The following is a 26,849-nucleotide window of genomic DNA, read 5'->3' on the forward strand; positions in this document are numbered from 1 at the left end:
ACACAGGTGACTGGAATGATACATGCAATTGTAGATGAAAGCATACCATCAATTTAAAGGACTGCATGACACATTATTTTATTTGCCACACCTTAACTGATTAAAAATAATCATCTTGTATAATCCCTTCTAAAATGACACACCTCAGCCGTCATTAGTTTACTGAATTAGAGGAGGAATTGAGTCAAATTTTTGTTTGTTTTTTAAACCTGCTGCCTAGGTAAGCTGGTGCTTCCACTGAATAAGTCTTTTACTAGAGGAGATAAACTGGATTGGAAATAGCTTTCTTGGCTATACTTAGAAATGGCACAGCAGGTATCTAATATGTGTATCAAGACACATATTTTGTGTCTTGTCTCCTGTTATTCTGAATTACTTTGTGTGCCTGGGTCTTGCTCTAGTCTGGAATGGGGATGCGACAAGAAGGCGTGCACAGACCTGGGAAGCGCTCCCAGGTATTTCAGCTTAGATGTAGTACAGCAACAGAGAGAAACAGGGAGAAGAGGAAACTTCTACAGCTATATTTCTTTTCTTCAGGTTTTCCAGGTAAAAATGGAAGCTAGGATGTGCACCCTGCTTTACCTGCCTCTGAAATGTGTGAGTCAAAATTGGAAGCATAGCTCCAAAAAGCAAGTGGCAGCCAGCAGAGCCCTCCTCAGGATGAGATCCAGCAGCTTTCTTCACAACTCCTGAATGGAGGTGAGCAAGAAACACGTTCTTCTTTTGAGGCTTTTCTATGTTTTGTTTTGCCCCTGATTATACTGGTGTCTGCACAGTATTCACCACTTCTGAAAACTTGCCCTAATTTGGGTGTGTTAATTCAGCATCCTTAGGGCTCCTGGGATAATTAATGAATTATTCAACATTAGCTGTGGGCTGTCTGTTACTTTTTTGACACAGCAATGCTGGCCAATGGCTGCCAGAAAATTCTCCTTGAATTCTCTGACCTAGTGATACAAGTCCTCAGACCAATCCTTTTAGCTTTTCAGGATATAGTTCCCAGTTTCCAAACTCATCTTAGAATACAAATGCTCTGAGTTGGTTTGCTTTTTATATCATTCCACTACAATTACTCATTTCCAGACAAGCAATGAGCCCTCTACTTACTGGTGTCATTTGAACTTACCTTCCATACCATCTGACTTCAATGACAAAAACATATTTGTTTACTTTATTTAAGCAAAAGACTAGAGTAAAAAAAAAAATAAAAAAAGGCAGTGAGGAGTGAAACAAAAAAAATGGAATCTTGAAGTCTGTCTCATACGGAAGTGTTTTCTTAGCTGTCACTTTGAATCTTTACGGCACATTTCAGCCATAGCAGCCTAGGGATTGACTTGGCTAGCACTACTCTGCCTCCAACTATTAATTCTCTGAGTTCATCCCTGTGTCTCCTTGGTATACTGGATTCAAGCTGGTGTAACTGAAGCTAGAAATAGCATTGTTGATGTGCTTTGCTGCTATAAAGGAAGCGGAGGAGGTAAGATCTTGTATTAGATCATTTGAGATGAGGTCTAAGCTACATATTTACATACAAACATTTCCTTTTTAACAAGGAGGCCGTATTGTATTTCAGCTTTTTTGAGTTCCTCAAGAGCTAGCAGGACTAGTGCAAGCTGAACTGGGAATGCTTGTCTCTGAACTCATGAGAGGTTCTTCAGCGTGTCAATTCTCGTCTTGTGTTTTCCTTCTTGCTGAGGAAAACAATTGTATTCTAGCTGCAATTAGACCTTCCCTTTTCAGGCAGAAAATTTTACATTGTGAAACACTTATTTTTCTAACTCATTGCAAATTGTATATCATAAAATTTATCCACTGTGTAATAGTTTCAGTTGTATATAGCTTTTCTGACTCGCTAAAGTGACTACACACCACACCTTAATCAACCATGTGTCAACATTAAGAGCAAAGTACATATACTGAACTCCTTGTTTTCTGAACATTTCTTCCCCTGGCAGTTGCTGCGCAGCCAGCCTCTGCCACCTCCACGCAGACCCTTCAGATAAGCCAATACAGTTTAAGCTGCTGCACAGGAAAAACAGACCCAGAAACCTCCCTGGGTTAAAAAGAACTATCTTAAAAGTGGTGGTGCTTTTAACCTGGATAAAGCTCAGTTTTCAGCTGGGATGAATTTGATGCAAATGAACAGTGATGGAAGGGCAAAAGTAAGGAAACTCATGGGTTGAGATAAGAACAGTTCCATAATTGAAATAATAATAATAAATAAACTGTAGTGAAAAGGAAAACAACAACAACGAGAGGAACAAAACCCAGGAAAAACAAGTGATGCAACCACTCACCACCCACTGACTGAGACCAAGCCAGCCCCCAAGCAGAAATCACTGCCCCCTGACCAACTCCCCCAGCTTATATACTGAGCATGACACCATACGGTATGGCATAGCCCTTTGGCTAGTCTGGGTCAGCTGTCCTGGCTGTGCCCCCTCCCAGCTTCTTGTGCACTGGGCAGGGCATGGGAAGCTGAAAAGTCCTTGACTGGTGTAAGCACTACTTAGCAATAACTAACACATCAGTGTGTTATCAACATTATTCTCATCCTAAATCCAAAATACAGCATTATAGCAGCTAGTAGGAAGACAATTAACACTACCCCAGACAAAACCAGGGCAATAGGAAAGCTGGATGACAAGAAAACAAATTGTGTTTAAACTACTCTCTTTTTCCCCGCTTTGTGAATAATGTGGGCAGTCTGCCTCGTACATGCACTAGGGGTGAAGGGGAATGTGTAGAAAAAGATACAGTTTTGTTAGCGTGAAAGAATAACCTGTGCACCCAGCACATGCCATCCCGTGTTGGTTACAGAGGGAAAAAAAACATGCTCCTGGGGAGAGCCTTCCTCTTCGCTGCCCTTCTTAGAGGATCCCAGGGCATCCTTTAGATGCGATGGGATTTTTCAGACTGCGCTTGCTCATTCGTTCCCTGCCTAGTCAATGTCTGTGTGCGTACAACCTTCTCAACACCTATTGCTAAATGAACAAATCTTTAAAGTGAAACAAATCTTATTTAAAACACTGCAATATTTCCAGAAGGATGTCAATTTTAACCGTGCAAAATTTGCACTGGTGTAAGAGTATTTTGAAGCTTGTATTTATTGGCAGATACCAGTGTTTTGAGAAGTATTTTCCTTGACTTTCTGCTTCACTTGGAAAATAGAGCCTCTGGTTTGGGGCTTTCTTAACTTAAAAAAAGTATTAATAAATGTTAAAAAACCTTGAGAGTACATTTATGGGGGAAATAACATTAAAAGCTCTAAACACTATCCTCTCTTACAGCAGGAGTGCCTGTATCGTAATCTCTGGTCGGGAAGCAGCAGGTGGAGGGAGATAAATGTTGTTCACCAGGAGAGGGCTCCCGCAGTCTGCTGATACTACTGAACTTGGGAGCTGGAGGACCCAAAGGTGTGGCTACAGAAAAATTCATGCAAGAACTGCTCAAATGGGATTATGTTCACCAGTGTGCCATAGATACCATAAATGTAAAACTTAAATAAATAAGTCTGATTTTGCTTGAATGATTTGGGGTATTTTTTAGAAAAAAGTGAAAACCAAGGATGCCGTTGCAACTCACCTTGATTTTTTTTTTTCCCATTATAAGGCTGTTGTTAAACAGCATTTAAATGCTATTATGGAAATTAGCTTTGTAAACAGCACCACTACCAACGTTCAGATTAACACTACTGTGCTTGGCTTTGCCAAGAAAATTCCAGAGACTTATGAAGTCCCTTCATTTTGGGGTGCTTAATATAGTTTAATCACTATTAGGGGAATAGAAATTCATGTTTCAGATAGGAAACAGCATTTTTTTTTACATATTGATTACCATTTTTTGCTGTCCTTCAAATAAGCTTATGTATCATGAAGGATAAATTTGCATCGTGATACAAACACAGAATCAGCCAGGCTGTACCACTTCTTATTACCCCTCTTATTTCTTAAAAATAAATGCAGTCAAATCTTTATATGAATGCTATTGCACAACTAGTGTAACAGATGCTGTCTCCGTTTCTGCTTTAAACAAAAGAAAGCAAGGTTATTTGTGTTTCTGACAATGATTCAATGAACTCTGCTTTTTAGTTCTTGTTTATCATTGTAAATTACAGGTTTAGTTCTGCTTACAGTCTACTCTAAGCATTATCCCATGAAATTCATGCATGGAAAGTAGAGATCAGTTTATTACAGTGCATGCAGTCAGTAATATAAACAAAGAAAATAAACCATTATTAATTTATGGTGTATTCTTTAAATAAAAGCTTTTTCTAGCCTGTTTTATTTTGTTGTTCCTCATGAAATTCTTAGTATAGTCATGTCTTTTATAGACATTCGTAATTAAAGGGACAGGTTGGAAGTTCTATTTCAGAAAAAAACCCTGCCAAACTGTGAAAAAGAAACATTTACTTTTCATGTATTTGAACAAGTGTCAATGAAATATGCTGCAGTGTTCCCATAGCTTTTTAGGGATAGCTTGATCTATTCAACTTCTCATTTTTACATATGTGCTCCTTTTTTTCTAGTGCTACTCTCTCTGATTATTTTCATGGTAGTAATTCAACAAAATCTTTTATCAGGATTAGACCTATTGTGCCATGTAATGGATCAATAAAAATGGAGGGAATACCTTAATAGCAAAGGGTAGTTTGGTGTCGGAGCTGTATTACAACTCGAAGTTGCTTGGGTCAGAGCACATACTGGAGTCTACCTTCAATGAGTTAAAATAAATTTATCTTAATAGAAGAAAATAAACAGAATTGCATATCCAACTATCTACGTTTTTTTGCCATACTGTTAGTGAGTCCCTAGGATCCTGCATGTGTTGAATTAATCAGCAAGTCCTGTGGTGATAGATTTCTTCATTCCACCTCATCTCTGGGAAGTGATTCCTCATTCCCTCTCCAAAAAGTCTCACACAGGTGTCTTCCACAACTTTCTGGAAGGTCTCCAATATTAGACTGTTTCAGATCAAGAGGGAGAACAAGTACCATAGAGTTTGCAGGCTCATTCACTGCTTTTTTCAGCCATCTCCTCTTTTCTGGGAAAGGAATAGCACTTGAGGGCCCCTGCTGACTGCAGGTGTGATGGTGTGCAAGGGGGAGATAGGTGTTATGTGCCCCTGCGAGAGCTTCTGGGAACTAACTGTAATTTGTCTGACATAAATGCCCTTGGAGCAGCTCTTCTGAAGAATGGGCTCCCACAAAACCAGTAAGAGATCAGCTGTGCCCTGAATGAGCTTCAGTCCCCAAATGATCTTAAGAAGCAATCTCAAGTAGAGCATATTGCAATTTGGTTCTGCAGTAGGAATGAAGATCTGAACTTTGCCCATCATGATTTGCAGTGAGGATCAGATGAGGCTATGCTATCTGAAATGTGCTCTCATACTCTAGGATATTAATTGAGAGAATGCATCATTGAGGCTTCAGACAATTACCTTTATGAGATGTGTGTTGGAACTGATGGAGTCTTAAAAAATACGTAACTGTTTCGCCTGTATTGGGTCCCAGTAGTTCCATAAAAATGAGTTTAATTTTCCTGCAGTAAACAGCTTGCACTTTTTCCAGTTGTGCTAACACCACAAAAAATCAAAACCAGCAGAAAGTAAAGATTTAGATTGTATTCTGACCTCTTGCGCAGCTCCTTAATCCTTAGGCCAAGAGGCCAAAATCCTTATGAATACTAAATGAACCCTAATTTGGTGGAGAGCCTCATAAAGCCAAGGGAATTACTAGGAGACAAAACAGAGTAAGACTGGAGAAGTGGGCCCATGTGAACCTCATGAGGTTCAACAAGGACAAGTGTGAGGTCCTGCACCTGGGTCAGGGCAATCCCCGATATCAATACAGGCTGGGGGATGAAGGGATTGAGAGCAGCCCTGAGGAGAAGCAACTGGGGGTACTGATAGATGAAAAGCTGGACATGAGCCAGTAATGTGCTCTCGCAGCCCAGAAGGCCAACCCTATTCTGGGCTGCATCAAAAGCAGCGTGGCCAGCAGGTCGAGGGAGGTGATTCTGCCCCTCTACTCTGCTCTGGTGAGACCCCACCTGGAGCACTGCATCCAGCTCTGGGGTCCTCAGCACAGGGAGGACATGGACCTGTTGGAGAGGGTCCAGAGAAGGGCCACAAAAATGATCAGAGGGATGGAGCACCTCTCTTATGAGGAAAGGCTGAAAGAGCTGGGGTTGTTCAGCCTGGAGAAGAGAAGGCTGCGAGGAGAACTTATTGCAGCCTTTCAATACTTAAAGGGGGCTTGTAAGAAAGATGACAGACTTTTTAGCAAGGCCTGTTGCGATAGGACAAGGTGTAATGGTTTTAAACTAAAAGAGGGTAGATTCAGACTAGATATAAGGAAGAAATTTTTTACAATGAGGGTGGTGAAATACGGGAATGGGTTGCCCAGAGAGGTGGTAGATGGCCCATCCCTGGAAACATTCAAGGCCAGGCTGGATGGGGCTCTGAGCAACCTGGTCTAGTTGTAGATGTTCCTACCAATTGCAGGGGGGATGGGCTAGATGACCTTTAAAGGTCCCTTCCATCCCAAAGCATTCTATGATTCTATGATTCTATCACCTTGTTCAACATAAGTAAATTTGGATGTAAGGTACAAAGAGGCACTAAGATTACTTGTAATAAGGATGGTTTTCTTTATCTCCTTGCTTAGCTGTTTTTTCTATCCATTAAAAAAAAAAACAAAGCAGACATAGTTAAAATTATAATTAACGGTCTTGTGGTCTGTCATTAAATGGGCTTTGTTTCTTTGTGGTTCCTACTGAGTCTGAAGAGATTAACTGTTTGCTTACCACCAAGTTACTCCTCTGGAGGAATTTTGCACCAGAAGTGCCTTTAAAATTCTTTTGTACATTATTTTGTTCACAGGGACAGTAATAAATGTTTCCTGCTCAAAAGTGTCCAATTAATGTGGCATTCAAGTGATATAAACATGAGCCTTCTCCTGCTAAGACAAAGCAAACATTTGTTTAACTGGATGTAAGAGCAGGGCCAACGTACTCTAGTCTTGAATGTCAAATCCCTATTCTGATAATTTCCCAGAGGAGTATTTTTAAGCCTTATTAAAAGGATCATCTTAATGTGACTACAAGGGCATAATGAAGCATTCATATTTGTTCAAAAGAACTGAATTTGGATTATGACAGTATTTCCTAATATTAGTATGTAATGAAGTACTTTCACAACTTTCAAATATTTCGCAATATTTTCTTTTCAAAAGCAAACAAGATTAATCTGACTTGTATAGTTATACTATATTTATAACTATCATGCTAGTTGTACCCTTAATGCACAGCTCAGCTTTTTGAAATACACTGTGACCACATCTTCCTGTCTGTAGTGATATTCTTTCTGGGGAAATCAGGTTTTCGGCAGTTTGTGTCAGAATCAGTAAGACTATTTTTACCAAGGACATGCTGTATTATGCTTTTTTTAATTATATATAATGAAACAAAGTTTAATAAGGAGGCCAGGAGATCATGGGAACCTTTGGAGTAGAGCAGATGTTGCTAGTATCTCTGAGCTTGCAGAGATTTAAAAACAGGTACTGTGGTAAGACTCACTGGCATGTGAATAGCATCATACCACAGTATGATGACACAGGTTGACTTAATGGCAGAGAGTGATGCATTATGAGTGACCACAGGCAAAAATGTTGTTATCAAATGGTTGGAAAGAAAATGCTTTTTCTTTAAAGAAACATTTTGAGAGGGGCAAGGGCATGTGTATCCGTACTCATTTATTAGCTCTTACTTCCTAAGATTCAAAAATTTGCCACAGGCTTCCTGGCCATCCGTGGGATTGGCAAAGTTCAATGGTGTTGCCGCAAGCTTGTTGTCCCTGGCAGATGCTTGAGAAGGGTCTGGCTCTGATGGGTTCCATTGTCACTGGCACAATGGGGCTAGCCAGTGTTACTGTGAGTATGCTTTTATTTCTCTGTCTGTCTTTTGTTTCTCTTTCTGTCAAAGTCACTTCGACTGAATATGAACTATAACAGCAGCTCTACCTACCTTCAGTGGAAAGGCAACTTTCAACCAATTAAACAAACTTCCAATAAAAACATAAACTGTTGGATCAAACCCAAGAAACTTCAGGAGTCTTCATTACCTGTAACATGCCTCAGAAAAAAAGGGGGTTTTGGGTTCAACAGTATATAAAAAGACATGAAATAGAAGAATAAGAAACTTGACCTCAGAGATTATAAACTATATGTCATGGTCAAAAAGTGTTCAAAAATTTACCTAATAGTCTTTATAATGGTCCTCCATGAGGATCAGGACGTTATACCATTATTTCAGTCATGTGCGGGGAAAAAAGAAGAGACTTGTCTAGGACCAGAGTCCTGTCACTGCCCTGAGACAGTTCTCAGGCTTAAAAATTCTGAACTTTCAGACTGTACCAGTATATTTTCTCGCGAGGACTTTTTATTGTAAATAGTATAGGCATAATTTGGCTTTCATCAAAATCAAAGGCTAAATTCCTGGACCCAACAGTATTTATGAAGGACATCTTTCAGGAGACTATGATGTTTAATACTGTTTATCTTGTATGCTGCACAGACAGTTATTGGGACTACTGTGAGAAAACTATTGATTTTTTTTCAAAAGTGCAATGATAGTTGACAGACCCCTATGGATTACAGAAGCGTTTTTTAATCTGTTAATAATCTTTAGGTAGGGAAGTTTTCCATGCCACCTGTCCTATACTTCTCAAAAGGAGAGCTGGAGCCTGTCTCAGCATGATTGGGAGCGGACACTTTTCTTCCTGACTGTGCTCCTCCTCTTGGTTTTTACACGTCTTCAGATCGGTGGATGGTGGGTTTTTTTTCCTTTCCTCATGTGTTCACACTGCTGAGAAGGAAATGTTTTGTCATGAGAGCTTCCAGGCTCCAGGAACAGGGCTGTGTACCTGGAAAGGCTGCAACCACCAGCAAATAATGGCAGCAATGCGTTTTCTCTCTCCTGCTGTGTCCCTGCTGCCTGCTCTCCCATGCCCGCAGCCCTGCCCACAGCTGTCTCTCCCCCACCAGGCACCTGCCTGGGACGCAGTGCCCCTGGCTGCCCCACCACAGGCAGGGACTCTGCATTGCCTGCTGTGGTTACAGCTGCTCTAGACCCATGGGAGCCATACGCATCTGTCTCAGCCGCTGCTGCCACAGCACCATGGAGAACCACAGAGGCTCCAACTTCTTCACCACAACCTAAATAAATATACTCTAGTGTCAGCCCATACTAAGCTCCTGGCATCCTCAGCCCCGCTGGCCTGGCTGGCTCAGGAGTGACCTGGCCACACCAGTACTACTTAATGGGCATCTGTTTCTTCTCTGCTGAAAGAGGAGGGACAAAGGCCAGCTATTAACAACATTTAATCTTTGACAGGTACAAAAAGTCAACTTTTTCAATGATATTATTTTGTAGAATTGAAAAAAACATTTATTTTCCTCATATGAGTCATGTCAGAAGAGCTGTAACATTCATCACACACAAAGACCAGCTGTCTGCGAGGGTTTTTTCCAATCTTTTTTTTTATTGATAGGGAGGGATCACCGTACCATTACAATCCTTCATTCTTCTAATTCCAGTGGCTCTGCAACTGGCATTTCCTGATTGCATTTAGCAGATGCTATCAAAACAAAACTTCTACCTTCTTCATTATTTAGATTTTTAGTTACAGCAGGAATTGACTTATAGTAGTCCAGCTGACCTAAGGACTTGATTAAATGTGCTATTTGAAAATCCATTTTAATGTGCTTAGTTTTCTAGGAAGTATACATATCTATATCTGTACCTGTACATATACCTGTATACATATGAGAATGGTATAATGTCATTGGATATTGTGGTGAGATGCACCTTCCCCAGACATACTGACATACGTAATGGAGACAAAATCACACTGCTAGTCACTGTTGTACGTAAAGCCTGTAGGAGCATCTACTGTAGCTCAAACTAGATGAGGCCTACTCAACAAGCATGGGGGGATCCTTGCGTTTTGAATTTTTCTTTTCTTTTAATGTTCCAGACTGGGAAAACATTAAATGGATGGTTCAGTTGTTTCCTCTCCCACTCGTAGATGTTACTCTTTTGGGCATTGGCTTCTGCCTGATTTCACTTGCTACTGCTCCTGTCTGCTTCTTATGCATTCCTTGCTGATACTGGAACCAAGTTATACTGGCTGTTGAAGGAAGGTGGAAGGTGGAAAAGTTATTTTATTTTTATTTAACATTTCAGAGGAAAGACTGACATTTTGGAGATGTCAAATTATAACGATGATAATTGCTCTAGAAATAAAAAGGAAATACACACTCTCCCACCATTGATCATCTTAAAAAAGAGAAGACAGATTTAGATGGCACAGGACTAAAGAAGTTCAGTAGCTGTCTTGATTTAATTCTCTATTGCTGCATTGCAATTTGTTGTGCTTTGATCAGTGTAAAGAGTAGGGAGCCCGGCTACTGACTCCATCCAGGATAACAGATAGGGCTCATATAAAATCACCAGTGTACAGACTAAACTTTGTGCATCTCAGAAACTAGAGGAAGGCCTTATTCAAGTCCTAGCATGATTCTGTGTGTCATATGCAGTGAAACTGAGTACAATTTGATCTGAAAACGGTAATTAGTGAATAAACAGTTATTTTATTTTTAAGTAACAACCCTAAGTGTAGGAATTAAAAACGGTTGAAATTCTGAAAGTATACAAAGAAAGGAAGGAATAGAAAATAAACAGCAAGTAGGAAGGAAGATAACAGTACACTGAACAAAAAAAACTGGAAGGAATATTTCAAGCAGAAACAACGTGGCGGCTTTCTTCTCCTCTTATACTATTTGGTTACATCACATGGTATAAACAAGGTTAAATGATACATTACAATGACATGAAAATGTGTAGATATAGATAGGGCATAAACTGCTGTAACTTCTGTAGAACTATATCATTGTGTTCTGGCTGTGGATTTAGTTAACTTTTTCCTAAGTTTATCTACCAAGATTAGCCATAAATATTTTTAAATTTAACTGTTTAAAACTTTTAAAAAGCTATTTTAAAATCTATTGTTCCAATATTCTGTATTCTGTACCATTTGTACTCTGTAAAATGACATACTGTACGTTTTTAGGAGATAATAATCTGCAAAATGCAATAGTCAGTGTCCAGGAAGAAACTATTAAAGTATATCACCAGCGAAAACAAAGAACAATGGGTTGCTGGGAACTAGGCTTCAGGGAAATACCTTAATGACAGAAGCAAAGATATTACCAACTGGTATGTAATAAACTCCTTAGCAGATGATGGCTTGGGGAGAAAAGGTCTCGGAATTGTAACATTGTGATAAAAATAATTTGACAATTCTTCAAAATAAAAGAACTGCTTTCACTTTTAAAGACTAACCAGAAGGGAAGTCCTTCAAGGCAAAAAATGCACAATGACCCTCCCCATCTACCCATTTATAAAAACAATAACTTTATTTCTCATCCTGGAAAGGCTATGCAAAAAAGCCTATTGGATTAGAAGTCTTAGTGGAGAAAAGGAAATAATCACCAGCTAGACCTGGGGGTAGGTTTTACAGCTTAAAACTCAGGGAAGAGGCTTTGTACATTTACTGAATCCTGAAGGTGGAGGTGGGTTATTAAGTCAGCGTAATCGGGGGCGGGGGGGGGAGGGGGAAGAATATATATATATTTGTGCTATGCCCTTTGCATTTGTGCTATGAAATGTAATATGACTTCCCTAGGGAAGATGCATGTGATTTAAATTTGGAAGAAAAAGTACGGGTCTGGTTAAAAAGGAGGAAGATGCGGAAAGCATGTGTGTGTGTGTGTGTGCACGCATGCACGGACACGTGCGCATCTTTATTTGATAGCTCTTGCAGCTCTCCAAAGCAAGTGGGTCACCTATAATGAAGTGCAGTGAGCTTTTACTTTTTGGTAAAGAAAAAGAAAAAATCCTGCTGCCTTTCCATTTTCTTTTTCTTTCCACTCTCACTTAGGTAATGAAGGCTTACTCTGATCAGAAGCACGTTGTATATTCAGGGGAGTCATCACTGCAAGAACAAAGGCATAACTATAGATAAGTTCAGGCCTGGTTGGAAACTGCATAAAATGACAAGTCAGAGTCAAAACTGGCTAAGAAAATCAGAGATAGGTTGTACTGGGTAAACACAGTGAGATGGAAACAATCTAGACAAGAACAACTCCCCACAAACCCGTTCCAGGGATAAGGCAATCTGGGAAGCAGCAGCAAAGCATCTTGAAAAGATATTGCAAAGTATGAGTCAAAGAGCTGCGGAAAAATATTTTTCTAATCGCATCCAGAAACAGATGTTTAATTATCTCAGAAAACAGTCAAAGTTGGCACTGAAATAATCTCAACAATAATTATTTAGTAAACGGTATGTATTTTATTATAGTTTTATGACAGTTAATACTGATATCTCTAAGTAGTCTTACATTTATTACTCATAACATATTCTGTTTAATTCCAAAGTACAGATTGCCAATATTTCAGGTAATGAAAATGGTATTCTGTTTTTGTACACTGGGCATGATTTCCTATGTGTAACAGGTAGAAGAATATTATAGTACATGTATACATTCCTGCCCAATGCAAGAAATACATGCAGGCGTAGAACTATCCATTCGCACAAAACACTACTAATCACAACCAAGTCAGACTAGCTAAACTAAACTAATTTAGCTTTTACAGCTATACACGTCAGTAGACTTGAAAGCCACACTTGTTTATTTTATCTTGGGGCGCATAAAATCATGGTATTTGGCAACATGGCATAAGAGACATTAAATCGGCTTTTATGCTGTTGTTAAGGAACCCGTAGAGGATGGGATTCAAGCAGCAGGACATCATACCCAGTAAATGGCATATGCAATATACTAATTTAAAATGTCTGTTAGAAATGAGAGTGTCATTAAAATCTGTCACAATGTGAAAAAGGTGAAGAGGCATCCAACTGAAACCAAAAACTAGGATTAGCACTGTCAGTCTGCAAAAAACTCTCCTAGATCTTGTCTTAATTCTGATGATGGATCGGGATACCGTAATCATGTCCTGGATCTCTGTATTTTCTTCTGGTTTCATCTCAAAACAGATAGGTATCCCAGGGATGAATTTACTGGAGGAAGAGAGCTGGCTCTTTTCTGTGCCAGAGGTTTCTGGGAGGTCTCTGGAATGAGTATCCTGATGATGCCTTGAAATAGCTGGCATCACACTTGAAGTCTTTTTACTGTATCTTCTGTGGTGCTTTCTGGCAAACGCACAGCTCCATCTGGAATGGCTGGAGGGTTGCACCTGCATGCCGGTACTCTTAGAGGGATGAAGAGTTAGATTTATCATCTCCTTTTCTTCAAACTTGTTTTCCTTGTTTGACAGTCTGGAACCTATGCTCCTGCAGACGCTGGTGTGACTAGCAGTTAAACACACCAGTGGCAATATGTACTGCATGAACAGTAAGGCTATTGTAAAGGCGATTCTGTAGGAATCAGAAGGCCATGACTCAATACACAAGAGCCTGTTCTCCAGTGCCTCTAAATTCAGAGTTTTGCTGAGGTCCACAATTTTGTGGAAAACTGGCAGAGGGGAGCAAATGGCAAAGCCAAGGGCCCAAATGGTCACTATTAAGAAATAGCCTTGGTTTACTGTTAAATTGCTAGAAAGGGGATATTTTATCACGCGGTACCTGACTGCAGCAATAGATACTAACATCAAAGTTGAAACTAGAACTGATGCGCACTGGAGGAAGGGCATTACATGGCACATGATAGTGCCAAACATCCATTGGTCAAGCAGGACGGATGTCAGTGTGAAAGGTGAACAAAACAGCACAACTAAGATGTCAGAAAAGGCCAAGTTACCAATAAGAATGTTTATTATTGTCTTCTGCTTGCGCTTTAGTAGAGCCGTTAGTATAAGCAGATTTCCCATAAAGCCGGCCAGACTTATAAGTGTGTACAGCCCAATAAGAAAGTACTGTATGTCGTCAACACTACTCTTATAGTCTTCCCAGGCAGAAAAGTTCTTTGTAGCAGCAGAGGTGTTCTTGGTAGGTGTCCTGTTGTTATGGTTTTTGAATCCTACATCCATTTTACAGGCCTCCTTAGAACAAGAAAGGCATTAATTACCATCTGAAGGAATGATGATACTGCTGTTAATCAGAATGTAAAGGAACATAAATTTACCTTGTATCACCTTAACAAGTTAATAGTGATGTTATTCTACTGTGAGGTGGATCCTGCATAACTTCAGGTCAACACAAATTAGTTTCGTAGGTTTTATCATGTGGTGTTCAGGACACCTAGGCCTCCTACCTGGCTGCTGGCATGGGATGATGAAAATTTAAGGTTCTGCATTATGAAGCTGGCTTTTAACTATGCTTTGCTATAGACCACATTGTCAGCCTTTCCATGAGGGAGCAGGTAGCTACAAAAGCAACCCATTTAGAGTCGGTGAGATTACTCATGTGAATAACGGTTCATTGATATGAGTAAGGAAATTACAATCACCATCTGGGCATGTGCCTAATCATTACATGACAGCAAATTATAATGAGAGCACCTGAAAATATATGATGTTTTGACATATGCTAACAACTGCAGTAGTATTTCTTACCTTGCTAGCAGAAAACTGACACAAAATAGATGAGAGCTTTCAAAAAGGATCAGTTTATAAGGAGATCCACTGTCAGTGATCCAAGGTGGAATTCCTAATGTGGTGCATATACAAACCATCTTCTATTAAGTGTTGGACATATTTTAACTGTTGCTCAAGCAGAAAGGAAAACTGCCTACAAAACATCCAAAGTAATTGGATGTAATACAGAGAGGACAGTGTTAACTGGAAGCAAACCCCACACAGCCATTTGAAAATTCAGGGAACTGCTAATTATTCAGCACAGATACATCTAACATTAAAACCTAGCTCAGCACAAAGTTATTCTGCCTACAGAATCTTCATGTATCAATCTTTGTTTTAGAAGAAACAGAAAGACAAGAGAATTCAGTTTAAACTCCAGTTTACCTTAAATACCTGCATGTAATAAAGTTTCAAAGTCAAAATCCCCCAAAGTGCCAATATCCTGTACAAAATTGCTTCATGTTTAGAAATCTCAGGCAAGACTAAACAAACCCAGAACATACACAAGTTGAGCAGAAGGCTAAACCTGTCAACTGAAAAAGGCAGGGCTCTTCAAGAACGCAGCTATTCTCAGTGGGCAGCATCACGCTGACTTCTTCAAAGTGCAAGAATATTATTATCAGTTTCCTCTACATGTGCAGATGTGCTCCTTCCTTCACATCATGACATGTTTGTTCCTACTGTCGGGTGCCATAGGGAAACTTAAACCAAAAAACACCCTCAGAATATTCACTGAGAGTGTGTTGTGATGTGAAGGTCCCTCGTGTAAGATTAGAAATACTTATTTAAAAAAAATTAGTAGAGATACTGCAAGTTTTTGTTTCTTCACTAATGTGTTGGGGAGAGGTGAAAAGAGCCAAGCCTTGCCAGCTTCTCACAATGTTCAGTTAAAGTGCTTTTTAAGAATAGCTGAAATAGAAATAAGAATTGGACACTTTAATTTAGATAATCTAAATATTATAATTGTGTGTGTAGGAGCAGCATGGCATTAATGCAAATTATTTCTGTTTAATTTTTCCATCTCTTGTGAAATAGTGAAAAAACATAATAGACAAACAACACTATCTGAAACTACCTTTGCCTCTAGAGCAACTTTAAAGGAGAAGACTAGAGATTCTTTAAGTGAGCCAATCTCTATATTTCTATATTGATATTATCAGAAGTTTTCATTTTGGTGGGCTTCTCCTTATACAACTGTTAGCTAAAGAAGTAAATAGTTTTTTACTTAATTTGTCTGAGCTAATTTCTCTGAGTTGCTAGCAATCTGAAAACAGCATGATCTGCAGACCACAGTGACTTCCAAAATCAGCTGAAATTTCTTTCTATTCTCTAAATGTGACTCAACATAATTTTTGTCTGAGAAAACAACAGCAGGGCTGTGTCCTGGATAAAATACATTCCCCTACCTCAGGCCTATGGAATTATGTCCCTGTTATGTCATACCTGTACCATTTTTTTCCCTTTCTTCAGCATGGAGGAATGATGGGGTTTGCTATGACTGATGCTTTTGCAGATTTCAGTGTGTGCACGCATCTGTAATCTGCAGACTCTCTTTTGATTCATGAAAGCTATTTCAACTGTACATTGCATTTCAATATGAAATATTATCTGCCTCATATTTTCAGGGTGAACTTCATCTTTGCACTACCACATTCATCTTAGCTGAGAAGTGTGTAGGAAAAACCTTTGCATATAACTGAGGAGTTAATAATGAAAAAGCCATTAGTGTAATTCTGGACAATTTTCTTTTTGCTTGGACACCTTCCTTTTCCAGTTTATATCTTACACAGATTAAGAGAGCATTATGAGTTGAACATCCCATTGCCTGATAGCAGGCTTGAAACCAATCAGGAGTTATTTGAGAAAGGGAAATGAAACTTTATTCAAGAGCTAGATCTGTCCAAATCTTGGTTACTAACCAACCAGTCATTGGTTGAGAATAGGAAGATTAATAAGAAAGAGGGAAAGAAATCCAGTAATATGTTGAGATTGAAAAAAACTCAAAAACTCTTACAATGCTCTCAAAGTGATGATGACTGAAGGAATGAGCTTTTCATTTATTATGTGTACGTACATAAGTAACTCTGTGCTAAGAGGCATCATTCTGTGTAGTCTTCTATTTTAACTGATATTAGATTGAAGAACTAACCTGTAAAGGAGAAACAAACTGCAGATGTTGTTTCTCTCTCAGAAACCTCGAAATTAGGATTGCTTTTAGAGTACCTACAGATATTTTCAGAAATAGTCAAATTCTCACACATCGTCATATCTGTCCGAAGGTCATACTGAGTAGTAACAATACACACTGATGCTTAATTTATGATAGCAGCTGTGTATGTGTGAGAGTTTTGCTGGTCTATGTACCAAAACTGCAGCTTCCTCCCTAGACTTTTTGGTGATACTGGCTGTCATTGAAAAGGTTGATCATAGGCCATAGGTTCATCAGTTCGTGGAGAAAAAGCAGGCACCCCTACTGGTAGGAGAGGCTCTCTATCTAGTTAGTCCATTCCATTTCAATTATGTGCTATGGTCTGAAGAGAAATCTGTATATTTTCATTCAGTTTTGCTTAGTTTTAATCAATGGATTCTATGAAGAGAATTGAAAAAAATCTGGTGGTGTCACTGTTATGTCCTACTGCCACTTTCAGCTTTGGGTGACTAAAAGTGAAAAGGAAGAAACTTTCAAGTCAGATGCACCGTAATTATTTTCTCTTCTAGAAATTTATATTCAGTACAGGTAATGCTAAGACTAGGGCCAAAGAACAAAATTGTATGTGTTGTTATACTGGAACATGTTTATTAAATGAATGTTTACTGAATGTAATTGAAAGATTGTTGCCAGGTTCTGTGGATTTCTACACCTTCACGTAAAGCTCCTGCAGTACGGCTTTAGCAGAATTGTTCATCGTGTTTTTAATGAAATTAAAAAAAAAAAAAAGCGAATATGCTGGGTTTGCTGAAGGAGACATATTTTGTTGAGACACATCAATACTGAGGAAACTTAGCAGGAGTGCCTCTGAAGCCCCGCGTGGGCTCTCCAGCTCCATCCCCCCTGCGCTGTGGCTGCCTTCTGCCCGGGGTGAGAGCCGAGCAGGCGCCATCTCCCCTACCACAGGTCCCGATCTCCATGAGGAAGGAGCACAGGCAGAAGCCACAGCATGCCCTGGTCAGGCCCTGGCTGGACACTCGGGGCACCACAGGAGTCCAAGGTGCAGTGCAGCCACTTCTGCACCATCTCCCAATAGTCACAGTTTCAGAGTAACAGAAAGAGAAAGAGAGGGAATAAAACTATAGTCCGCTGGTTTCAACAGAGAACTGCTGTGCTGACAGAAGTTCCCTTTGCAACATGCCCAAAGAGATTTTATTTTCATTTTGGATGTGTGAAATGAAAGCAGACTTTTCCCCCAAACTTTCAAAAATCGCGAAATGGATCTCTTGCTCTCCAAGCTTCCTCGCCTGCTCAAAAGGAACCAGTTGCTCCCTCAGCTCGAGAGCCACGCGCAGAAAAGATGCAAACAAAAGCGTTCCTCCGATATCATTGATCTTCAGTCCCCAAACTCATATTAGCATGCCACTGATTTCACATGGCTGTGTGCACTTATTGGCATTTATCTTGTGCTTTGTTTTAACAGCTGCTTCTATTTTTGGGGATTTGCTCACCCTCCCTCTGTCGGTTCGTCAATCCCAGTGCGGCATGGGGCCGTAGCTTTCAGGGAAATGAAGATTCCTGAAAATCCCACTGTGGGAAACAGAATTAAATAATATAGCCTCTTTTGAAAACGTTCTCCTCATATTGGAAGTGTATTTCTAAACTGAATGCACCACAGTGCGAGGGTGCTCTTGCACCTGTTTTCAAGATCAAATTTAATCAGTCTGAAGGTACCTGATGGAGATTTTCTAGCTGTCAGCTCCAAAAGTTGGATCACTTTCATCTCCTACATCAATCAGTCAAGCAAATGAAGTCCCCTTTCTGTATTCGTGGCCTGCGTACGTTCCCTGAGACTGTGCTCAGCTACACCTGTGTGAGCTCACACCCTGGGAGCTTTTAAGTCGGTTTGCTTAGGTTCATTTAGTTTCCCATTTAGTTGATTTAGTTCCCATTTAGTTTCAACGGGATGCTTGAGACAGGAGGCTAGGCTGCACGAGGCTAGGCTGCACAAGGCAAGCAGGCCTGCAGCTTCATGGCAGGACCCAGGGTGGATATGAATATTTACTGTAAGAATCAAATGAATGCAGTTATTAAACACAAGGAGTATTTGTGGTTACCTTTTACCGCAAAATGGATTTTATAACAGTTGATGTACCAGGATCTTGAAAGGTTTCAGGTAACGCCTCCTTAAATCACATTCATGTGTGATATACCTCAATGTGACTCTCTGAATACTGTGACTTATTTTCACCAAAATCATGCTTCAGAGGAGTTTTCAGTTGCAGTTGATCTAAGGCCTGAGAGTGACAAGGAGAACTTCAACCATTATTCAGGTTTAGCTGAGTTAGAGGTACCACACAACCTAAAATATGTTAGTTTAATATGTTTAAAATCTTATCATTCATCTCATTATTCCACTTAAAGCTATCATTTAAAATACAAAATCCATAAATGGTAATTTAGGAGAATGAATAGGCTAGATATTTCTCTTTCTCTACATATTTAAAGGGAAATTTTGAAGAACACAAAAGTTAGGCAGGCAACCATCCCCCTCTGAAGGCATTTGTTCTTTCAGAAAATCTTCCTTCTATTAGATGAGATACTTATATTAAGGTTTATTCATGGATAAGAGCTTATATCATACAATATTAATATCTGTTAAGTTGAGGCTGACTGGCTGGTGCCTGTATAATCTAGTCAGTTCAGTCTGTACAACAGTGTCTATAGAGGAGAGTTAATCTTTACAGCTGTGAACAATTTACAATCTTAGGAGACCTTTTTCTATCTTAAAAACAAGCAAAAAGACAAACACATACAGGGAGAAAGCAAAATGTGAAAACTCCCTAAGAAATAGAACCTTCTGCCCCCATAATACTGGAATATTCCAGTATATATCAGGAATATCAGGGCTGTATAGAAAATAAAGTCAGAGAATGTCTTGAACTTCTACACAGTTGTAAAGAGTAAATATGACAGGTTGTAACTGCCTGACACCCTAAGCTTAAGGAAAGCACTGAGCTATGTTGTTACTAGTTGAGAAATGATGCCCTCACATCATTAAAGACTGAGATAACGTCCGAGCCAAAAATTGAAACCACTGAAGAGTCGCATTCACAACACAAGCTAAAGATGAAATGCTGCTGCTTCAAATGTTCTTGTTCATTACATGCAACAGCAAAAACTAGTCTGAGAACCTGGGAGAATTCAAAAGATTGAGATTACTTCAGAAGTCCAGAAAAATGGATTTTCATGCATGTTAATGCTATGCCTCTTTATGTGCCTAACTAAAAGAAAAATTGCAACGTTGTCCCAGAAAACAAGAATACAGCTTTCCGAAATAAGCCAAAGCCAACTAATGAGATTATTTTTCCAGCTCCAACGAAATGTTATGCAATGTAATGGGGTATTTGCTGGTCAGAACAGAAAACTTGAAATGCGCTACTACATTTTACTCCAAGGAGCACAGCAGCTCCTGGCTGGCAATGAAAAAAAAAAACAACCCAACAACAAACCCAACAACAAAACCAACCCCAAACCGAAACAAACACAACCCCCGTTATTTTTGCCCTTCTACGCCTCGCTAGGGAATCACTCTGCGTTGCGCGCCCCGCACCGCCCTGCGCCCGAAACCAGCGCCCGTCCGCAGCCGGGAGCCGCGGGCTCCCCGCAGCCGCCGCGGCGCGGGCGGAGGGCGGCGGGGACGCGACGGGACGGGGCCGGCCCTCGCCGGGGACGCGGCAGCCGAAAGCCCCCCGCGGCTGAAGCGAAACCCCACGATTTCCGCGCCTTCGCCGGCAGGGCGCTGCCCCGCGCAAACTTGCGCAGCCGCCCCGCGAGGGGAGCGGAGCCCCGCCGCGGCCGCGGGGCTCCCTGCGCGGCGGCTCCGCGCCCTGCGCAGCGTTACCTGCGCGCCTCCGCCGGCTCCCGCGGGCGCGCCTCGGGGTTTCGCGGCGGTGGCAGGCGGAAGGGGCCGCGGTGCCTAGCGCGGGTGCGCAGCGCGGGGCGAGGCGGGCAGCCCCGGGCGGCACTCATAGCTCCGGCCCGGCCGCCGTGGGGAGAGCGCGGCTCCCGGGGCGCAGGGGGAAGCGCGCATCCCCCAGGCTGCCTGGCGGCGCATCTTACGCGGGTGCTGCGGAGGCGCCGGGGCTCGCCTGCGGCCGAGGGCCGGCCCCCGGGGCGGGATGCCGCCGCCGCCGCCGCCGCCGTGCCCGCCGCTCGCCCGGCCGCTGGCGGGGCCGGGGCTGGAGCCGCCGCGCGGGCGCATTTCGGGAGGCTGTTCCGTGCGGGATCCGGAGCCTGTTGTTTCAGCCTTGCACGGTATGACAATTAGAGTTTCCATGGAAATACAGGGAGACTGTAAACAAACCCCCGCTCGCCAGTATTTAAGGGATGCTCTCGATTTCTCACCCCGAATTCAGGACACAGCGTTTCGCAAAGGTGAGATGCTCTATGTGTCGCGGAGCATCACGAAGTGTGAGCGTAGCCAGGCAATCGCAGAGCAGCGACCCAAACGCACTCTGGTTCCCCTCACTTCGGCCAGAGCAGAGCTTTGGTTGCATTTATCCTCACTGTTCAAACACCCTTTAATTTTTACCATTATTTTAGAGCAGGTGGGAGGTGATGGATTTCCCCCAAGCAGTTTTCCTTCCCGAGTTGAGTAACTCAGTTCTTACAGAGGCAAATATCTGAAGGGTGGTTTTAATTTTATCTGGGCCATCAGTGGGAAGGAAGGGCATTTTTTAAGTGAGCAATATTTTAAAGTGTAAAAATTGTTGGGTATGTCATAGCACAAAGCATGAAAAGAGAAATTCTGCTGTTCTCACCAGCTGCTATCTTCTAGCACAAGAAGACTCATTGATCATAGTCCAATTACACGACTACTGGAGAACTGAGTGACATGCAGGTCTCTGGGAGCACAAGTGGCAGAATCTGACACGAAAACGTAATGACTTTTCCATTTGCCGAGGCACTCCTTCGACAGTTGATATTAACACAGCACTGCAGAAAAGCTGTCAGTATAATTAGCCTGTGAAAGTCTGTACCACGCAAAGAGAAAACAGCTGGATCAACCATCTTGTAAAATAATTCTTGAACACTGAAAGTCCAGCTGGGTTCCTTATTTAACTTAGGTTAAAAAATATTCATCTTAGGGTAAGTGATCAAGAAACAATTAACCTTAATCTTCAGCGGATGAGCTCAGGATGGCGAGGAAGATTGCGTCCCATCTTCTTTCGCCCGCTTCTGCATTATTCACCACCCACTGCTGGTGAATCACTGCATGTGCAAGCGGAGCACAGGGAGCTGCCAGGGGGAAGTGACGTGCCAATCCATCTTATCCTTTTAAGACAGCTCTCCTGTTAGTCACAAAGGAGAACAAAATTAGTCCTTTTTAGGGCTGAGCAGCTGTTCTTAGCACTTTCGACCATCTTCCCACCTAACACTGATGGCTTTGAAGCTTTTCATGCAAATATTTGACCCGAAGACAGAAACCCACCCTGGTTCTAATCTGCGATGGAGGGGATTAAGACCATCTGCCAGGGCACCGATTTACCTGGGTGTCCCTTGTTCCAGGGAAGCTTTGCGCATTGCTGGCCCCACTGCTTGAAGTGGAAGTTCCCTCCTGGAAAGAGGGAAGTTTTGGAGACACTGTATCTTTCTATGAAAACTTCTGGCTATAGTAGATTGACATTGCCTTTAAAAAAAAAAAAATCTACATTTGCTGTCAAACCCCACAAATGGGAAATTATGGTTTCTTGCATGGCACAACTATGATTTAGGTGGGATGCCATTGTACCTTCGTAAAGGTACAAACAGCCTACCTCCATGTTGACCGTTTCTAAGGCAGGCTGTCAGCTACTACAGTTTCCCAAACAGCCCCCAGAAATTACATGCTTCTTGGCAAGAGCAGTCAGTAAGACAAGTGTTTCTTCCTCAAAGCAATTTTCTCTGAGAACAAAATATCATACTTGTTTTGTTAGTTGTCTTATTTCAGCAGAGTTCATCAACCAGTAATGTACTGGCAGGTGTGCGTTTGTTTGGGTTTTTCCCCCCCTGGACCTGTAAATAACACCAGATTTCTCTCAGCTGTATTTGGACAATTCATCCCTGATACTTGCGCACATCAGAGGCAATTACTATGCAGACCATTATCATTTTTTCCTTTTCACTGTTTGTGTACCTCTGTCTTGCCAGTAATCCTGCTGAATAATAAAACAGGTGATCTAGAGACAGGAAAGGTACTGACATTAAAGGTATCTAATGTCAGGACTGGCAACAGATGATAGTACAAGTTCCCTAGAAACCAGCCTCCATAGGGTTGTTGAAACCATGGAGGAGTCCTCGAGGAAGTAAGAGATGGTGACGATGAAAGATACCTGTTCTGGAGGAGCAGGGGAAGAAAAATGGTGCATCAGAGAGAAGGCTGGGATTCCCGAGTCAGAAGGGCACAACAGAAAATACAGGAGAGAACTCTGTGGTTATAAGAATACAAATTATTTTTGACATGTTTCTTAACACATTCCCAAATGTATCTTTCTTTCGGGAGTATCATCCCAATACCTTTGAAAATTTAGCTTCTAAAGGCTAACTGTGAAAGAAACGGAAGCTCAAACTGAAGTTGGTGAGAACTGATGAATGCCATGAAAAATCAAGGTCTGAGTCACCTAATGTCCAAATTCCACAGCATGCAGTCAGTCACCCTGAGTCAAAGCTTGCCATGAGGCAAAGTCTAATGTTATTGTAAAGTCCGCTGCCTATGGAGCACCTATCCATGGGCAAGATAGTCTAAAATGGTAGGACACAGCTGCTACAGAGCTCAAAGCATTTTGTGAGATACATATAAAACATTTCTGTTGGTTGAAATTTTTCCCACTCATCAACCCAACTGTTTGCCCCCCCAGAATACTAAAATACTATTACAAAATACTGTTAATAATGCCACTTATGTCCGGCTTCTGTAGGTGTGTATGTGGCCCATCCCTTCCACAGATTCTTACCTCACATAAAGCAGCTGGGCATGAAGGCAGCGAGCCTTGGACTACTGAAAAGGTTGCAATGGTTGAGATGTCTTTGCGATGAAAGGCAGGACATCCGATAGTTAGCTAATAAAATACTTCCAAGAGTGATCATGTAATTGATCCTTTTTGCTGCCTAACAGGTGTCACCACATTTGTTGGCTGGTGTTGTATACATTGACTATTAATGCCCCTTCTGGATAACCATGCTGAAGCCTAGGGCCTATTTCTGCTTCATCGGAAGCCAGATGAGAGCTTCTGTATGAGTGTACGTGAGTTTGAACCCTGCATGGACAGAGTGGGGTAGCCGTAGCAGAAAACATGACTTAGTATTTTAGCTGGGTGGACATAATTTAGGTTATAACTCATGCAGTCTTTAAGTAACATTGCATATGATCAGGATAGCTTTACACTAGTTAGCTTGGCTGTATGGTTGAAAATGGAACTGCAGCAGCAAGACTCTCAGCAGAGATTAACCACATAATTATTCATGCAGTTTCTTTGGGTTTGTGACATTAGCAGTCAAATGAAGTGTTGTTATGTTTGGTGTCAGTTGCAGTCGTTGCAGAATAAACATGCTCTTAGCCAAACAGAGAATATTCTCATTGTACTCAACAGCAAAACACCTATTTAGTCTACTGGCGATAGACTTCTGCCCCAAGGAGCATGAGTTCCCGTATCTGTGGATAGCATAATGTGAAATGCAAGTATCTCAGTGGTACTGACGCTCATTACTAGAAGATGAAAACAATAAAAATAAAGTTAAAAAAACCTTCAGAGAGTGTTTGCATTCATTTCTATAGTGGTGACTTCAGTTTGTTTTATATACAGTAGAAACAACTCTCGTGGTGTTCTTTCACTCAGTGGATTTGAAGTTTTACAGAAGGATTGCATTGCCTGAACGCATGACATTACATTGTAATGAAAGTGACAGCCTCATTTTATGACATCTTTTCTTTTCCATTTTTGAGAGTTACAGTGAGAGAGAATTTTAATTGGTTGATCTCTTGGCATATTTTTTCCATGTGTTTCTTAAAAGCATCCTTTTCCCTTCTCAGTACCTTTGCTTCAAAGAAATTCTGTATTCTTTTACTCAAGCTGTTCTATTTCCTTAGTTGAGATACTTGTGTTCTGTTTATTGTACTTATTCTCTTTTTGCAATGTCATGCCTTCACAAAAATAAACATACGCACACAAACAAACACAGTCTTCCAGTCCAGGGTGCCTTTGATGCACTGAAATAATTTACTCCCTGGAACAGGATAATCTTTAACACTATGGCTATCTTGCTCCTCCAATGTTCTCATGTCCTGACAGTGGTCATCAACAGAATAAGGGTTACTGAGGAAGCATTTGACATCTTTGTGAGCTTGGTGCTCCAGCTGGAGACACTCAGCTTGGTGTTGAGACTGGCAGGGCACAGAATAGCTAGGCACTGCTAAAGCCCAAGTTTCCTACAGAACATACCTGATGCTATGTGGCATTTACTGCACAACATGTATTTTATATAGCTATAGTGGAAAGAGTTTGAAAAGAGCCTGTCTCTGTTTACTAGAGTGATTATTTGTTAGTGTGCTTTAGTGCTCACATGTATGTGAAGTGCTTCAGAGAACATTGATATAGCTCCAACAGATTCGGTCATCTGAGGTGGGCACACAACAGTATGGCAGAGCAGGAAGCTTGTAGTAAGGCTTGGGTTATAGCATGTGTGTGTGTATAGCATATGTATATGTATAGCATATGTGTTTGAAAGACTCGGTGGCTGAGGCGGCCCTTTCCATTGCTCCACGGCACTGTTTAAAACCTGACCTTGCATCCTTCTGCAGTGTGAAAAACGCTATGAATATTTGTTGCCATCATTGTGAGTTCAGGCCACTGAGTGACACACAGGATCTTCAGTCTCTGATAGGTGATTATTATATTTCCACAGCATAGAAGAAGTATTGTGAGGCTTGCTTCACCTGTTTATACAATGTTTGAAATTCTTGTATATATTAACCATTACAATGTGAAATATTATGAATCACTTCATTTACTGCTGAAATGGATATCCTCATGACAAATGACAAAACGGAGGAGAAAGAAGATCATGCCTATCTGAAACTTCAGAAATGTCCGTGGCAGAAACAATGGCATTTCTCTATTTGGATTTTGCTAGGACAGCAAATGAATGCCTCTGTGGTAGGTTAATCTATTAAAAATAGAGTAGGATGGTGAGAAACAAAGACAAAACTATCCCCCCCTCCGTTTCCCAGGCTCAACCTTGCTCCTTCCTCCTGACTGTTCTACACTCCCACCCGCCTGGGCAGCACAGGGGGACTGGGAATGGGGGTTGCGGTCAGATCATCACACATTGTCTCTGCTGCTCCTTCCTCCTCATGCTGTTCCCCTGCTCCAGCGTGGGGTCCCTCCCAGGGGATACAGTCCTTCACAAACTGCTCCAAAGTGGGTCCTTCCCACAGGCTGCAGTTCTTCACGAATTGCTCCAGCGTGGGTCTTTTCCATGGGGTGCAGTCCTTCAGGAACAGACTGCTTCAGTGCAGGTCCCCCACGGGCTGCAGTGCCTGCCAAAAAACCTGCTCCTGCGAGGGCTCTTCTCCACAGGCTGCAATGTGGATATCTGCTCCACTATGGTCCTTCATGGGTTGCAAGGGGACAAGCTATGTCACCATGGTCCTCACCATGGGCTGCAGGGCCCTCCTGCGCCTGGAGCACCGCCTCCCCCTCCTTCTTCCCTGACCTTGGTGTCTGAAGAGCTGGTTCTCTCACATTTTTCTCACTCCTCTCTCTTAAAACTGGTATGCACCGCTTTTTACCCTTTCTTAAATATGTTATCACAGGGGCACCATCAACAGCACTGATGGGCTCATCTTTGGCCAGCAGTGGGTCCATTTTGGAGTTGCCTGAAAATGGCTCTGTCCGACATGGGGGCAGCTCCTGATGTCTTCTCAGAGAAGCCACCCCTGCAGCCCCCCTGCCACCAAAACCTTGTCATGTAAACCCAAGCTTCTTATTCTGGACTGGTCCTAA

The 26,849-nt window shown here is 41.5% G+C and overlaps 1 protein-coding gene and 1 long non-coding RNA gene across 4 annotated transcripts; one reads left to right on the forward strand and one right to left on the reverse strand.

Moving 5' to 3' along the window:
* The first annotated feature begins 248 nt into the window (after positions 1 to 248).
* On the forward strand, positions 249 to 3,423 carry LOC148051442 (uncharacterized). The gene is made up of 3 exons (XR_015699694.1): positions 249 to 315; positions 538 to 699; positions 3,291 to 3,423. It is a non-coding gene; the product is annotated as an uncharacterized LOC148051442 (long non-coding RNA).
* An 8,886-nt stretch (positions 3,424 to 12,309) lies between these two features.
* Positions 12,310 to 21,729, reverse strand: NPY5R (neuropeptide Y receptor Y5). Of its 3 annotated transcripts, XM_087736860.1 has the most exons (3): positions 20,711 to 20,967; positions 18,924 to 19,103; positions 12,310 to 14,120 (listed from the first exon to the last, which is right to left on the reverse strand). In XM_087736860.1, exon 3 carries the CDS (start codon positions 14,106 to 14,108, stop codon positions 12,777 to 12,779), a length of 1,332 nt encoding a protein of 443 aa, XP_087592986.1. In that variant the 5' UTR covers positions 14,109 to 14,120; positions 18,924 to 19,103; positions 20,711 to 20,967; the 3' UTR covers positions 12,310 to 12,776. The 3 variants fall into 3 exon arrangements, with proteins under 3 accessions (XP_087592986.1, XP_087592987.1, XP_087592985.1); XM_087736861.1 differs by lacking the exons at positions 18,924 to 19,103; positions 20,711 to 20,967 and adding an exon at positions 21,630 to 21,729; XM_087736859.1 differs by lacking the exon at positions 18,924 to 19,103.
* Positions 21,730 to 26,849: the final 5,120 nt, after the last annotated feature.

Source organism: Nipponia nippon, unplaced genomic scaffold (assembly GCF_047370975.1).
Source record: "Nipponia nippon isolate SJK-2023a ecotype South Korea unplaced genomic scaffold, ASM4737097v1 scaffold_6, whole genome shotgun sequence".
Taxonomy (NCBI): Eukaryota; Metazoa; Chordata; class Aves; order Pelecaniformes; family Threskiornithidae; genus Nipponia; species Nipponia nippon.

Bases quoted from the DNA above. Each gene is read 5' to 3' on its own strand.
- NPY5R (XM_087736861.1), bottom strand. From the start codon at position 14,108: ATGGATGTAGGATTCAAAAACCATAACAACAGGACACCTACCAAGAAC.